Source organism: Microtus oregoni, unplaced genomic scaffold (genome assembly GCF_018167655.1).
Source record: "Microtus oregoni isolate MIOR12 unplaced genomic scaffold, Mior012 000068F_ref0000429, whole genome shotgun sequence".
In the NCBI taxonomy this organism is placed as follows: domain Eukaryota; kingdom Metazoa; phylum Chordata; class Mammalia; order Rodentia; family Cricetidae; genus Microtus; species Microtus oregoni.
Window position 1 is genome coordinate 1,546,193 of NW_024543975.1, and position 15,734 is coordinate 1,561,926.

The following is a 15,734-nucleotide window of genomic DNA, read 5'->3' on the forward strand; positions in this document are numbered from 1 at the left end:
GCCTCAATCTCACAGACACCTACCTGCTTCTGCCTCCTGAGTGCTGTGGTTAAAAGCATATGCTACTATGTCCAGCAGAAACAGTTGCTAACATTGTGAAAGTGATGTGGGAGTGTCATATATCAATCTGTTGATTTCATTGGTTAAGCAATAAAGAAACTGCTTGGTCCTGATAGGTTAAAACATAGGTGGGAGGAGTAAACAGAACAGAATGCTGGGAGGAAGAGGAAGTGAGCTGAGAGACGCCATGCTCCCCTCTCCCAGCTCTGCTCTCTGAGGCACACGCGATGAAGCTCTGACCCAGGATGGACGTAGGCTAGAATCTTCCCGGTAAGCGCACCTAGCGGTGCTACACAGATGATTAGAAATGGGCTAAATTAATATGTGAGAATTAGCCTAGAAGATGCTAGATAGAAATGGGCCAAGCAGTGTTTAAAAGAATACAGTGTCCGTGTAATTATTTCGAAGCATAAGCTAGCTGTGCGGGAGCCAGGCGGGACAAAAAGCAGCCCCGCCGCTCCTATTACAACAGTGAAAGAATGGTCATGGCATGTTAAGCCTACAGAGTGTGCTATAAACACAGAAATGTATAAACAGAGAGAAAACAGGCTAATTACTTGAACAGAACGACAAAAAGTTATGCTTTATTAAACCTGAGTCTGAGGTCTGAGGAGAAACTGAACGCTGGCTGCATCCTTCAAAAAGGGAAAGACATAGCCCCCCTGCTAGGCTGCAGTGTCAAACAGTACCCCACGCTATGGAGGGACTCTAGGACACTTCCATTCCCAAGGCTATATGGGCAGGAGGGGAAGCTAAAAACCAGAGATGGGGGCGGGGGCACACTTACTACATCACAGAGCACATCTCAGCACATGCATGGCAAGTATCCAAAGAAAACAAAATAAAGACAGACACCAAAGGCCCAGTGATATGCAGGTGTCCAAAGACACAAAACTGTGAGCACAAGGGGCACGTGTTGCACGTCCCACATACTCAAGAGGCTGAGGCAGGACGTGACTGATCATGGGGCTTCAAGCTCATCAACAGATTAGTCCATGTATAGAGTTATAATTTATGAATGATACAGTTAGATTACTTAATGGGTAAAGGTGCTTGCTACCAAGCCCGATGACCTGAGCTCAGTTCTTGGTGGAAAGAGAGAACTCTCATTAAATGCCCTCTTATTGCTGCATGTACACTGTGGTGTGCACATGTACATACACAGACACACACACACAAATTAGCATAAAAAAGTTAATAATTTGGTGGGCTCCTGGGAGGCTGTAGAAATGTTGGAGGAGGACCCCACTGGGTGAAGCGTGTGGCTGTGGCAAGCTTGAAGCATGTGTTCTGTCTCTGGCCCTTCCTCTTTCTGCGGGCTCTCCTGGCTGCTACGGGATAAGCAGTTTAATTCCACCACATGCCCATGCCACCATAGCGTCCTGCCTCATCAGAGACCCCAAAATGATTGGGCCAAGTATAAACTAAGGCCTCTGAAACCATGAGCTATCCCCTCCCCATAGCAAACAAGACTGGACAGTTAGAACGGCTGTAAGGATACTACCGCCTAGGAGAAGTGGGAGACTAGACAGTGACTCCTGCCTGAAAAGCAAGACTCCTAGAGTATAGAGCAGGTAGGACACAGGGAAGGGGCCCCATAGGCTAGGAGATCGCTACCAATGAGAGGCTCATCTAAGAAATATTCCTAACACATATAAAGCAGGTTCTGAGAAAATGAACACCCCTGCCCCTGTTTACCCTGAAAAACAGGGCAGAGCTACACATATCCTACCCAAACTGGTAAAGTCGGGGAAACTAGAGCTGTGTTTTACACCCAGGTTCATAAAGCCTACAGCCCCATGAATGTGTCTGTTCTAACTGGAGAGAGCCTTAGCCATACACCCATAGCCAAAGAAAATTCTCAGCAACTCAGGTCCAAGTCTACTTCAGTTGCATGAAGACATACAGAACAGAGAATCACAATGTCTAGACACTGAAGATCATGGGAGCCAGAAGGGAGCTGCAACTGTGGAAGGCCAGAACCAGGCTGGCCCTGCAGTGCTGGATGGAGCTGGAGCCGAGTGTGGCCGTACACACTGGTAATCCCATACCTACAAGCTAAGGCAGAAAGGTGGCATGCTTGAGGCCAGCTTGAACTACACAGTAAAACCTGTGTATAAATAGAGAGCTGGAGGGCAGGAGGCTCAGGCAGTAAAGTGCTTGCCAACAAGCATGAGGGCCTAGGTTCAGCCCCCAGCATCCCAGAGTTGGGGAGGTGGAGACAAGAGGATCCCTGGGGCTTGCTGGTCGGCCAGGCTAGCATAATTAATGACTCCAGGTCAATGAGAGAGCGCTCAACGGAAGTGGACATCCTCCCTGAGGATGATACCAAGCATCCCTCTGGCACATGTGCACACACGTGCATGCAAGCCCACACAAAGACACATACACGTGCACAGTGCTACACAGATTCAGAAATCAGCAGATGTTACTATGTGGTTCTCAAAGGAAGCTACCCGAAGACCCAGGGCTGAATTTCACTGCTTCACTGTTTGAGAGCTCCACACACTGCGTCTATGCCCCCGGTCCTGCCCAGTACAAGTGTGCAGATGTAAACAGGATTCTAAACAGGCTCCCCTGCCTGCATACTGGCTCTCTTTGACCCATCGGAGAGCTGACAAACTCTCCTTAGTTTTCACTTGGTTAAAACTAAGCCCAGTTTAGTTTTAACCAAGTGAAAGTTTCAGGTAGATTTGTTTTTTCTTCTGAGGGCTCAAGTGAGCTGTGACTCATGTTTCCTCCCAGCCCCACTGGTCTCAAAGCTGAAGTCAAATCGTGCTGAGAACGTGATGTCGCCCTCAAAAACAAGGCTGTAAACTCCAGATTTAGCTCCTCTTAGAAGGAAAATGATAAGAATTCCAGCGAGGCCCACCACGGCTGTGAGAAGCTGTGAGAAGCAGCTATCAATAGCAACAACTTTGAGCTTCCCATTGAAAAAGCACTGGGAGGGCTTTAAAATAAAAATGAAAAACAGCATTGCTATGCCGAGTAGCCCTTAGAAGACGTGGGAATTCCCTGAGAAACACCTCTCACAGAGGGCAGGACCCCTCCCTGTCTTCCCTGGGGCCCTGAGAGGCTGAGGAGGCCAAAGCCTGTCTTCACCTTTAGTCTTTGGAGGGCAGAAGAGGAGTGTCTTTTATAAAAATAACATTCCATTGTAAGGTACAGCTTCAAGGTGGCCAGGGAGAAAGGGTCCTGTCCCACGAGCACTTGGCTTTTGGGTGCTATGAAGACAGTGGAGTCTCTCACAGGCTACTGAACCACATAATTTTAAAACTAATTGCAGCCTCAAGTGATCTCAAATTCCATGTAGTCATACATAAAAACCAGAAAGACCATGTCTAGGAAAATACCACAGACAACGCAATTTAAGTCTCTGAAGTCAATCATCTGAAGGTGGTCTCTGCACTTAGTGCTTGCCCACCTTTGGGCTTCAGTGCTTTTACCCCTGGATTAAATCTCGCGGGAATGACAGTCCTAAACCACTAGGACACGAGGTAGATCACAGTTTAGGAAAACTGCACCACACAGACAGGCCCATGGGTGCCCAGCAGTCCTCGCGTGCTCACGTCTGGGCCCAGGCTTCTCACATTTCTGGGCCGCAGCCTTGATGACGTCTGGGGCGATCACTCCCCGTTGTGGCTGTCCTGTGAAGACGGGTTAGCATGGCAGGTCTGCCGCTATCCTGTCAGGAACTTGGATGGGGGACAGTTCCCATCACCCACAGAACTGGTAAGAGAGGTTCACTGTGCCCAAAGCGTGCAAACAGGACAGTTGGTGCAGGCAGGGCCAGCCTATCTTATGCTAGCTACATCAATGTGCCAAACTGAAGATCCTGGATACAGGACAAACTGGCTTGCCCCACAGGAACCAACAAGCCTTGAGACAGCTGCGGAACAGTTTCCCTAGCCTCTAAATTCTCTGTGAGAATTGTTTGCAAAGATCTGGGGATCACACAAGTGCCTGTAATCCTAGCGCTTGGGAGGCAGAGCTGAAAGAACTGCCACAGGTTCAAGGCTCTTTTGGTCTACAAAGTGAGTTCCAGGCCAGTCTGAACTACAGAACAAGAGCCTCTCTTAAAAGAACCATCTCTGAAGTGTGTGTGGAGGCCCACACCTGTAACTCCAGCAGGTGAGGCAAAGACAAGATTACAAATTTAAGGCTAGCCTGGACTACATAGTGAGACTGCCTCAAAAAAAAAAGAAGGGAAAATAAAATAACAGGGACTAGGAATGTGGTGTAGGTCTGTGAAGAATTTTTCTAGCACACACAAGGCCTTGGGTTCAATCCCAAACTCTAAAAGAGAAAAAAAAGCAAAGAATTTCTTTAATATTTTCATTTTGACAACAAAAAATTAACATAAGAATAATTTTATTTTGTTCGTATTTAGTAATGAATATTCATTTTTAAAAATTCCTGGTACATTTTAAAAAATCCTAACAAAATTCATGATGAAATTTAATTCCCACTGTGAAAATCAAAGAAGGTAGAAACGTCATCAACTGTGCTTCCAGAGGCGAGATCTCTGGAAGGTGCTTACAATGAAAAGAGGCCACGAGGGGGAGCTCTAACCCAGGGGGCTTCCTTCTGTAGAATAAGGTCTGGATAGGAAAGTCTATCTCACCATGTGATGCCCAGCACCACCTGGGTGCCCTGCAGAGTACTCCCCAGCAAGGCCTTGCAAGCAGAGCTGCTTGTCCTGAACACCCCAGCCCTTAAATTATGATAATAGCTAAGTCTTTATGCTTTACAAATCAGTCTGTCCTACTCAGAGCCACAGGAAATGTGTAAGTCTGTATTTCATGAGATAAAGAAAGGCAGCCTTAAACACAAGTCACAGAAGCATACGTAAGAGCCGCACATGGGAACACTGAATACCATTATGTTCTCTGTGCTCAGGATGTGGGGTGCTAGGAACCAGGCCCAAAGTTATGCCTGCACCCGACAAGCACTCAGAGCTGAGCGACACCAACAGGTACAGACAAGATTTTTAAGCTTCACTACCACTTGGAATTTTTCCTAATAACTTTTGGGAAAACTGTGGATCGTGCATTTGTATGAGACAGAGATGCAAGTGCCCGTTGGGGTTAGAAGAGGCACCTGGCCCTTGCAGGTGGAGTTAGAATCAGTAGTGAGCTGTCCAATGTGGGTGCTGAGAGGAAACGCAGGTCCTCCGCAAAAACGGTGTGCACTCTTCAGCACTGACATCTCTCCAGACCCAGTGTTGTAAATTATATTTAGTTAAGTTGTGCTGTTATCAAAAGTAAGAAAACGTAAGGGCTTTGAGTAGCCAGGGAAACCTTGAAAATGTCACAAAGTTGGAGAACTCAATTTACTTACATCAAAATGTTTCACAAAGCTACAGTAACTGAGCCAGTGAGGGACTTCCTTCCACAAGGACAGACACATGATGACGATGGGGGCAGAATCAAAACATAAACCAGTCTCTTTTGGCCAGTGAAGCTCAACAGGACTCAGAATACAGAAGTGGGGCTGAGACAACTGGCTATGTACAAGCAGGAGGAGAACAGATGTGGCCCCTACCTCACACAGAACACTCAAAACTCTTCAAAGCGAACATTCGTGTAAATCTAGCATAAGCTTGATTCAGCAATGATCTCTCTTTTTAATATTGACATTTTCACCAAAAGTACAAGCAATCTAAACAAAAATCCGATAAACTGGGGGCTGGGATCCATCCAGACAGGAAAGGCTTGCTGTGAGAGCATGGGGACCTGAGCTCCACACCTAGCACACAAGACACTGAAATTCTAGAGGCTCACGGGCCAGCCAGTCTCCACGAACTGGTGAGCTCCAGATTCGACGCAAGACCCTGTCTCAACACTGTCTCAAATACTAAGACACACACACAAATGCTGCTCCCCAACCCAAGAGAGAGAGAGAGAGAAATTAGACTTCATTAAAAGTAGAACCTTTTGTACCTCAAAGGTCACTATCAAGAAAGTGGAAAAGCAGCCTACAGAAGAGGAGAGAATATTTGCAAATCACATACCCAGTGAGGCCCCATGCCTGAACTACATAAAAATTGTTAAAATTCTACAATAGGCAGCAATTCAATTTAAAATGAGCAAATAATATGAACAGGCATTTATCCAAAGAAGTCGTGTAAGTGGCTATAAGCACAAGGAAAATCTATGCAAGGGGAGGGATCACCAGGGAAACGCAAAGGAAAGCAACAGTGAGACAATGCCCCACATGCCCTAGGATGGCCGCAATGGAAAGCACAGGTAATGACGTGCCATGAAGACAAGGAGGACTGGAAACTTTATACAGCACTGGCTGGCCAGTGCACACAGTGTTGTAGTCTTTGGGAGCAGGTCTGGTGTTTCCTCTACAAGAGAATTACTCTATGGCTCAACAATGCCACTCCTCGATAGGAAGCCAAGGGAACTGAAAAGACAGGCTTCCACAAAAGCCTGCACTTGAAGGCTCACAGCAGCATGTTCAATACAGCTAAATATTAGAAATAATCGTGATTGCCATCCATTGATGACTGGGTGAACCAAACATGGTGCGGACACACAAGAAACAGCCAGCAAGGGGAGAAGTAAGTGTCTGCTCCATGCTACAGCTTGAGGAAAGTGTGAAAACACACTCAGTAGAGGAGGATGGACACAAGCCTGATCACACCAGCATAAAGTGTCCAGAGAAGAGCCAGAGACGGGAAAGAGGCTAGCAGATGCTGCCCTGAGCAGAGGTGACAACTGGCTGCTGCTGACTGTATTTGGAGAGTGATAAAATGTTCTATTTAGACAGCAGCATTGATGAGAACTACACAATCCTGAATAAGCTACAACCTCCCTGCCCCAGGATTTTATACTTTAAACACTGGTTTGCAGTTTGTGAGTTACTATCAACTTAAAGGCAATGAAGTCACACCTGGGAGCCCCCAGGATGACCCTGTGCTGCTGTGCACAGACCACGCAGCCTTGCTTTGCCGTGCAGAGGGCTAAGGGAAAGCACATGGAGCTGAACAGGGCTTGGCATCGTGTCTAAACATTTGCTAAAGAAATGCTGTAGATACTTCAGAGCTTGGTTGGCTCCAGGCCACGGAATGAAACATGCAGGAAGGTGCTGTCTTCTCCTGGGGAGTGAGTGTACACGGGCTTGTCAGAGTCCACACAGACTTCTGAGTCTTGTATGCTCAGAGAATGGGCCTAATGTTCTCTGAGTGAACTAGTGCCTTGAGACTCATTTCTATCAAACTGTGGGCTGGTCCCAAGTGACACCTGATAGGACATTCTGTGTGCTGTCATTTCACCCATGCAAGCAAAGGATACCCCCGTCATCATCATGTCTGTTTAAAACTCGCAGAGCTCCCACCAGGAAACAACTTCTAAACAGTCTCCAGGAAAGAATGGGTTATGTACATGCAACCAGACCTTTCCCCTTATGCCACATACGAAAATATGAGCCAACTAAATGTCAAGCCCACTACGGTGGTTAAAGAGCAGACCTGGCCTGTACTCCATCGCACTGACAAAATCCAAAGACCAAACAGGACAGGCTTGCCAAGAGTTGTGCCACTGCCCAAGCACCACCCTAGGGAAGGGAAGCCTGCAGTGGGAACAGAATACAGGGGGTCTGGTCCAGGGAAAAGAAACTGTGGCCCACCCTTCCCCAACTAAGCAGTTTCAAGCTGAAACCTACAGGATGAGCAGGGCTTAGACTGATAGAGCTAAGGAGAAAGAGTGTTGGGCAGGGCTCAGGAGATGGCTTGGCTGGCTCGTACACTCCCTGCTATACAAGCTTCACGACCTGAGTTCAGATCCCCAGGGACACCAAAGAAAGCCAGACAAGGAGCACATGTCTGGAGTACAGCCAGGGTGGTGGGCTGGGAGGTGGGAGGAACTGAGGGATAGAGACAGGAAGAATTTGAAGCTCATTGACTAATCAGCCTCGCCATATTGATGAGCTCTGGTTCAATGAGAAACCCTGCCTTAAAAAACAAAAAGTGGAGAGCAATCGAGAACAGATACCTGAGGGTCATCTTTGCCTACACACACACACACACACACACACACACACACATGCACACAACACACACCCCACCCCACAGATACACACATGCACACACAACACACATACACGTGCACAACATACACGTGTACACAACACACACTCACAGATAAGAGTTTAGAGAATAACAGGAAGAACAAAACCTGTTGTAAAAAAACTGAAGGGTATGCACTTCGAGAGAGGACCTGCAAGAAAGACTGTGGCCAGACACCAGACAGCTGGGACAGGCATTCAGGAAAGTATGGCTTTATCTGGCAGGCACTGGAAGGGCAAGACCAAGCTGGATAGTAGGGATACCAGAGTCGGGTTCACAAAGCAGGAAGTCACTTATCCCAAGGGAGATGGCAGTGGGCTGGTACAGGCAGATCCAGGGGAGAGGGACCAGATAGATCCAAGGGACAGTTCTCACATGACAGACTTGCTAATTTGCTGTGTATGGTGCATGCTGGGGGGGGAGGGTTGAGGGGGCAGGGATGCACCTTACCCTGGAGCTTTCTCTGGGAGAACCACTTCAGTTGACAGTGGGCTGAAGACAGGAATGCTGACATCATAGCCCTGCCGGTAAGTCCAGGTAGAAAAGCCGCCACCAGCCAACAGTGCCCTGCAGAGAAATGAGTTTGGTAAACATTGAGAAAAAAAGGTCTTCGTGATAAACACCATGGGAAGGGAGGGCAAGGACTGAGGATTAATAAACACGACAGATAATGTAGGAGACCCTGTGCTTGAGAAGCACTGACCCAACCCTAACTCACAATGCCCCACCCAGGCGTCAGCTGCTTTCCATCAACTAACAAGAGCCCTCCTCCACTGCCTAAAATCTTTCCTTACTTCCAAAAAATTCAACTACACTTTTATTTTCTGGTGTATGTTGTATAGATGTGTGTGCACGTGTGCATTTACCACAGTACATGTGTAGAGGTGAGGGTACAAGTTGTGAGTCTGTGCTCTCCATTCACCATGTGTGTTCCAGGACAGAATTCAGTCTTTACACTTGGTGGAAGCCTCCCTTACTACTGAGCTACCCTGTCAGCCCTGTGCTGCCTCCTTTGGACCCTGCTCACCTCCCTGGAAATCCTTATCCTTTTAAAAAATTTTATTTTATTATTTTTTTTAATGTGTATGAGTATTTTGCCTGCATGTGTGCCTATGGAGGCCAGAAGATGGTATGGGCTCTCCTCAAATTAGAGTTATATAGACAGTTATGAGCAGCTATGTGGGTGCTGGCAATCAAATCCAGATCCTCTGGAAGAGCAGCCAGTCCTCTTAACCACTGAGCCAGCTCTCCAGTCCCCACTTTATTATCAACACATCCACAGCATCAGGGGTAGCAGAAGGTCTATAGGAAGATTGGGCAACCATTTCTCACCTCCTCCTGGAATCCCTCAAGACTACAGACAAGAAAAGCAATGGTAGCCAGCAGGTACCACATCTCACAGTACCTCAGTCCAGACTCTCCAGTCCCTGGACCAAACAGCTCTCCTTCTGCCATACCAGGGCTGTGTTACTCACACAGCCTCCACCAGCTGCCACTGTCCCTGCCTGGTCTTATTAACCATCCCCTAATTGGGAAACAGATGGGTTGTGCACTAGAGCCTCTCTTGGCGTCTGTGGGCACCACCATGCCTCCGCCCTAATTAGAAAATACCAACCACATTGTTTTAACTGGATCCAGCAAGTGCCACGATGACACTTCATCAGACAGAGGAGCAGGTGTGGGTCACACCAGCCTCAGCTGTGCTTCTGTCCCAGGGCCCCAAGTCATCAAAAGCACTTTCTGGGGCGATTTTGCTAGTGGCACACACCTTGGAGTTTGAGCACAATGTCTGAACTAAGAAAACCACGTTTTCTTTTCAATACTAATTGTTACCAATCCCCTCTGCACAACTTATATTCCCTTCTAATGTGGCCAGCCTACGTTCAGAAGTGTTCAAACCACCCCTGGAAACCCCATTCTGTTTGCTTAAGTACTCTGAAACCAAGAACTGTCAAGTGGAGTAGCAAGCAGACTTGGAACCTCTCCAGCCTCCTGTCTGCTTCTAAGATGATGACATCCTCAGTACCAACACACACTCCGGTGTTTTCCTGATCACCCTGCAATACTGCATCCATCCAACATAAACTTGGATGGGTTCCGTGGCTGTGACAGCAAGCAGACCCTGCAGGCCCCAGGACCGCTGTGCAGAGAAACAGACGTGGGCACTAGACAGGCACCAGACAGTACAGTAAGTCAGCATTGTGGGTGACTAGGCTGTTACTGTCCACTTGCAGGGAGCAGCGATGCGGAGCATGCGTCCTTTCTCACATCAACCTTCATTATTATTCTGTTATTCTGTCCTGTGGTCCCAAACACATTATTACGATGCAGAGACGTGGGGCAGGTGTGCAGATACAGCAGAGAAGTGTAAACACACACACACACACACAGAGGCCATCTCTGACTGTGATCTCAGAAAGAACCGGGATGACAGGAGGTCCAAATGTCCCGAGGATCCTCCCCTGTAAAGCCCAGCCTCTTCAGCCCAGCTCCCCTGGCGCTGGAACAGACAGAGCACCACCTGCCCTCACTTCACAGGACACGTTTCACACGGACTGCAGAGAGGGTTTCTGTTTTCCCATCACAGATCCTCAAGCTGGAGCGAGTTCCACAAGAGATGGAATCAAAAGCTTTAGGTCAAGAAGTCTGAGTTAATGATCCTGCCCATGGCAGGCCAAGGGGTCAAAGGGAAGGTCCCCAGGGGCTAACCAGATATTCCTCCTCTGTCCCCCATGCTGAGCCTTGCTCCCACCACCCTCCTGACTCCCATCCACACAAGCAGCTACAGATGGCCTCCTACTGCTGAGCACTCACAGTGCCAAACACAGGTGCCTAGCAGTTTATCAATTTATTTAAACAAGTATTGTTGAGCAGGTGGTGGCATGGCACATGCCTTTAATTCCAGCACCAGAGAGGCAGAGACTGATGGATCTCAGTGAGTTCGAAGCCAGCCTGGTCTCCTTAGTGATACTATCTCAAAAACTGTTTGTCTGCTTTGTTTAAGCAACAATTGAAAAGAAATATTGTTGAACAGAGCATGTCTGTGCATGCCTGCAATCTCAGTTAAGAAACCTGCAGCTGCAGATTTTGAGTCTGAGGCTAGTCTGTATCAAAGAGAGAGGGGGCGTCTCAAAACCACCACCAAATACTATATGGCTGGAGAGATGACTCTGTAGTTAGGAGTGCTTACTGCTCTTACAGCAGACCAGGGCTCGCGGCCCAGTATCCACAACTGCCAGTAACTCCAGTTCCAAGGGATCCCACACCCTCTGGCCTCCAAGGGAACCTACACACATGAGGTGCACACAAACTCATGCAGGCACATACAAATACACTAAATATAAACATTTTTCTAAGTACTGTTGATATTTTAGGTATGATACTAGTGTTATAGTTAATATAGAGAACTACACAGGAATGTCTGCACAGGGAATGGGATGAGGTCTGGAATTTGCTTCTAGATAATTGGGGAAGGAGGCCATTCAGAATAGATGGACCAAGACTGGCCAGGAGGCTGACAGTGGGGGTACAGAGTTCACTATGCTATAACCCTCTTCTCTTGTGTAGGATTAAAGTTTCCCTAACAAGTTCAAATAAATGAATATATACACCCACACCACAGCAGAAATATGTACAAGACAAATTCAAAAAAAGGCTAATGAAAATCCAAGGTAGTAATATTCTAGAATATACCTAAGAAAATAAACATTAGTTAAGCATTAAAGAGGTCTAATATGCTCCCACTAAAGTTAAACTTAATGTGTGTGTGGGGTGCATGTGTGTGTGCCTGCGTGAGTGTATATGTGTGTGCATGCATATGTGTTGTGCTGTGTGTGTATAAACTCGGGGGGTGGGGGCAAAGGACTAGAAAAACAGAACAGTTGTGACAGTTTTACTTGTCAATTTGGCACAATGTAGAATCACCTAGAAAAGATTTTTAATGAGGAATTTTCTAGATTGGCATGTGGACATGTCTGGGGGAAGAAGAGGTTATCTTAACTATCCTATTTATTTGGGAAGACCCAGACACCAAGTAGGAGCCACTATTATTCCCTGCGTGGGGGTGTAGACTGTACAAGAGCAGAGTGAGCATGCGCCATTGTCTCTCTGTTCTTCACTGAGGATGTGACTAGCTGCTTCACATTCTGCTTGGTGTCCGTGCAAGGACAGGCTGAAGACAACCCCATGTGGTTCAACTCTCGTGTAAAGTACCTTTGCGTTATGTGTACTGTTCCTAAAAGTTCTAAGAGAAACAGAAAACATTTAAGCAGCATAAATGGTATGTTTGGAGTTTGGACTACAGCTCAGTGGTAGAGTGCTTGCTTAGCATGCTGAAGGCCCTGGATTCTAATTCATTTCAAATCCTTGCACTTCTTTCAGCAAGATACCATATAAGCAGACAGGCAATGGTGATGCACGCCTTTAATCCCAGCACTAGGGAGACGGAGACAGGTGAATCTTTGTGAGTTCAAGGCCAGCCTGGTCTACAGAGTGAGTTCCAGGAGAGCCAGGGATACACAGAAAAACAAAACAAAATATCATATAAGCAAGCACATTCATGAGTTCAGACTTCAAGGATCTAATCCAGCACACCTGCCTTCTAGTTACAGAACAGCTACATCTGATGCTATCCTCCACTTTTCCAAACACACAGGCAAGGACAGAGGACAAAGACTTAAAAACAAGCCTATGACTCCTCCCACACAGAAGCTACCAAGGCATCAAAGTGAAAAGTACTGCAGCCAAGACAGAGCCAACTACATGCTGATGAAAACAATTTTACCTTCTAGTCCTAACACCCAGGCATCAACTACTAAAACCCCAACATTCTCCTGCCCACTTGGAACCTTCCCACATTTAACACTTGATTAAAGAGAAAAATCAGTCACACATGCAGAGCATAAGCAAGATGCCAAAAAAAAGTGAAGTGTCCCATTGGACACAGTGGCAGCCATACTGCCCCCTGTTGTTCACGGGGCTCTCTATCCCTGTGTGGTTACACTGCCCCTGTTGTCCACGGGGCTCTCTACATTATTATGCGTCTAGTAATCATCCTATTACCAGACAAAACCTCAAAACTGACTTCAGATAGCCACTTGAAGCACAGAATGTTGAGATCAGCCATCTGGGCAGACACATGACACAGTGTATATTTCCACGGATGACAATGTTAGCCTCTGGGAACACAGCTGGTCTCAGGAAGAGACCTCTGTCGGCAACACTGATCCCAGATTCCGCACCATGTAACGAGACTGGGATAAATGAATCTGCCCACACTCCTGTAGACACCTGCAACCTGAACACTGTCCTGAGTAGTAGCTCTGTTTTCCTCAGAGCTGTGAACCAAACACTAACAGAAGGGATAAACCCAGCACCTCATCCTGGAACTTTCAGGAGCCGCAGGCTAAAGTGAGTAACAGGGATACTAACATGAGAGGGCAGGGGAATGTCACGAGTGCTCCCACAGTCAAGAGCACCGGCCACCTCTCCCCGCTTCTGCCTATTTGGGCAGCTTTGCCAGAAAGGAGGGAACAAAGGAGAGGTGAGGTGGGAAGAAAATGGGGAGAAGGAACTGGCTGATCAAATCACCGGCAATGATGCCATGAGCACCTTGCCTGCCCTCACGATACAGGCTTCGGGTACCTTTACACATCCACTCCTCTCTCCTCAGAAGCTACAGAACCACTTTTGGCAAATGAGCCCCAATTCAGAAAGCATGGACGGACACCATTATCCTGAACCTAACTGGGCTGGATACTACACCTGAAACTAACGCTAGCTCAGACTAGGAAAGCAAGATAGTTCTTAGAGCTGTCCACGACCTCAGCTCCAGTGTGCCCACAGGTTTAAACAGCTTCCTCGTTTCTGGCTTGACGGAAATGCCCCTGAGAATTTTCTAGTTTAATAAACAATTGTGATCATAAAATATATCCCAGCAGGTTCAGGAACCTAATTCCTTTCTTATTTATTGATTGATTGTATACAGCTTTTTCCCTGTGTAGCCCTGCTGTCCTGGAAGAAGCCTCAAACTTGCAGATCTACCTGCCTCTGCCTCACAAGTGCCGGGCTTAAAGGTGCATGCCACCACACCTGTACCTAGGAATCTAATTTCATGGATATAAATGATTCCAATTTAACTTATCTAATCCTCAGAAATCCATCATGGGACAGCCTCCCAAATGCTCACCTGTCTCTGGGGACATCCAGGGCAGTGTTGTAATCTGGGGGACCTCCAGGCAACATGTTGAACAGCAGGTGATTTGTTCCTCGATCCCACCTATGGAGAAAGCAAACAACTAAGAGAATCCACACTTCAACCAGGAAGAAATGAGTGCATGACTCTGGAGCACATGTGCAAACAGCCCAAGCCTGCAACAGCGCCACCTGCTGGGACACAGGTGTAAGCAGCCACAACAGCAAGGCCTCGCAGGTGCAAAGAAACTTCTGAAAACCCAAAGGGACAACAGGCTAAAAAATAAGAAAGATGTATACTCCCAGCTCATCTGCTACACCACCATTTCTGATCATTTAACATAAAAAAAAAAACCAAAAACCTGAAACCCACCTAAATGCCCAAGAAGCAAAAGTAGGGCTGGAGGGATGGTTCAGTGGCTAAGAACATTGGTTGCTCTTCCAGAGGACCCAGGTTCTAATCCTAGCACTCACATGATGGCTCACAACCTTCTATAACTCCAGTTCCAGGGGATTCAATGCTCTCCTCCGGCCTGTGAGGACACCAGGAATACACGTGGTACAGATACACATGCAGGCAGAACATTATACACATTTAAATAAATAAAAATCTAAAAGAAACAAAAGTAAACAGACTATAGGTGGCTGATTAAATATATTACAGAATATCCATACAATGGAATGGTACACAACCTTCAAAATTATACTAAAAAGGATGTGAAGGGCCAGAAAGATGACTCACTCAGTACAGTGTTTGCTGTACAAGTATGAGGACCTGAGTCCGATTCTCAGCACCCATAGAGAAGTCAGGTGCAGAGGAGCGTGCCTGTAACCCCACTGCAGGGGAGGCAGAGGCAGGAGGATCCCTGGCTCACTGACCAGCTATGTAGTCAAATGGGCCAGCTCCAGATTCAGTGAGAGACCTTTCTCAAAAGAGATAAGGTGGAGAGTGATAAAGACACCCAACACCAATCTCTGGCCTTTACACAGACATTGTGTGTGTATGTATCTGAGTGTTTGCGTGTGAGCGCACACACACACTGTTAAAAAGGGGATGGAGAGATGGCACAGTGGTTAAGAGCACTGGCTGCTCTTCCAGAGGCTCTGAGCTCAATTCCCAGCAACCACATGGTGGCTCACAACCATCTCTAGAGGGATCTGATGTCCTCTTCTGACAGAAAGCAAATAGAGCACTCAAGTACTATTGTACAATAAATGTCTTTAAAAACTATTTGGAAAGATATTCAGAATGTATTATGAGAAATAAAGCTCCTTTGGAGTATGATCACATGATGCCATTCCTGGCCAAAAAATGTTTATAATTATACACACATAGCAATTTCATACAAAAGAAAAAACATTGAAACAATAACAGTGGTTACCTCTTGGAGGCAGAGTATGGAATAAA

At 46.9% G+C, this 15,734-nt stretch overlaps 1 protein-coding gene across 1 annotated transcript in view; it reads right to left on the reverse strand.

Moving 5' to 3' along the window:
* Ext2 (exostosin glycosyltransferase 2) overlaps positions 1–15,734 on the reverse strand; it is a 139,826-nt gene that overhangs the window by 115,791 nt on the left and 8,301 nt on the right. The window contains exons 3-4 of the mRNA XM_041641297.1: positions 14,322–14,411; positions 8,585–8,701 (exon numbers count right to left, since the gene is read on the reverse strand). Coding sequence (XP_041497231.1) covers positions 8,585–8,701; positions 14,322–14,411 — 207 coding nt within the window. The remainder of the gene's footprint in view (positions 1–8,584; positions 8,702–14,321; positions 14,412–15,734) is intronic.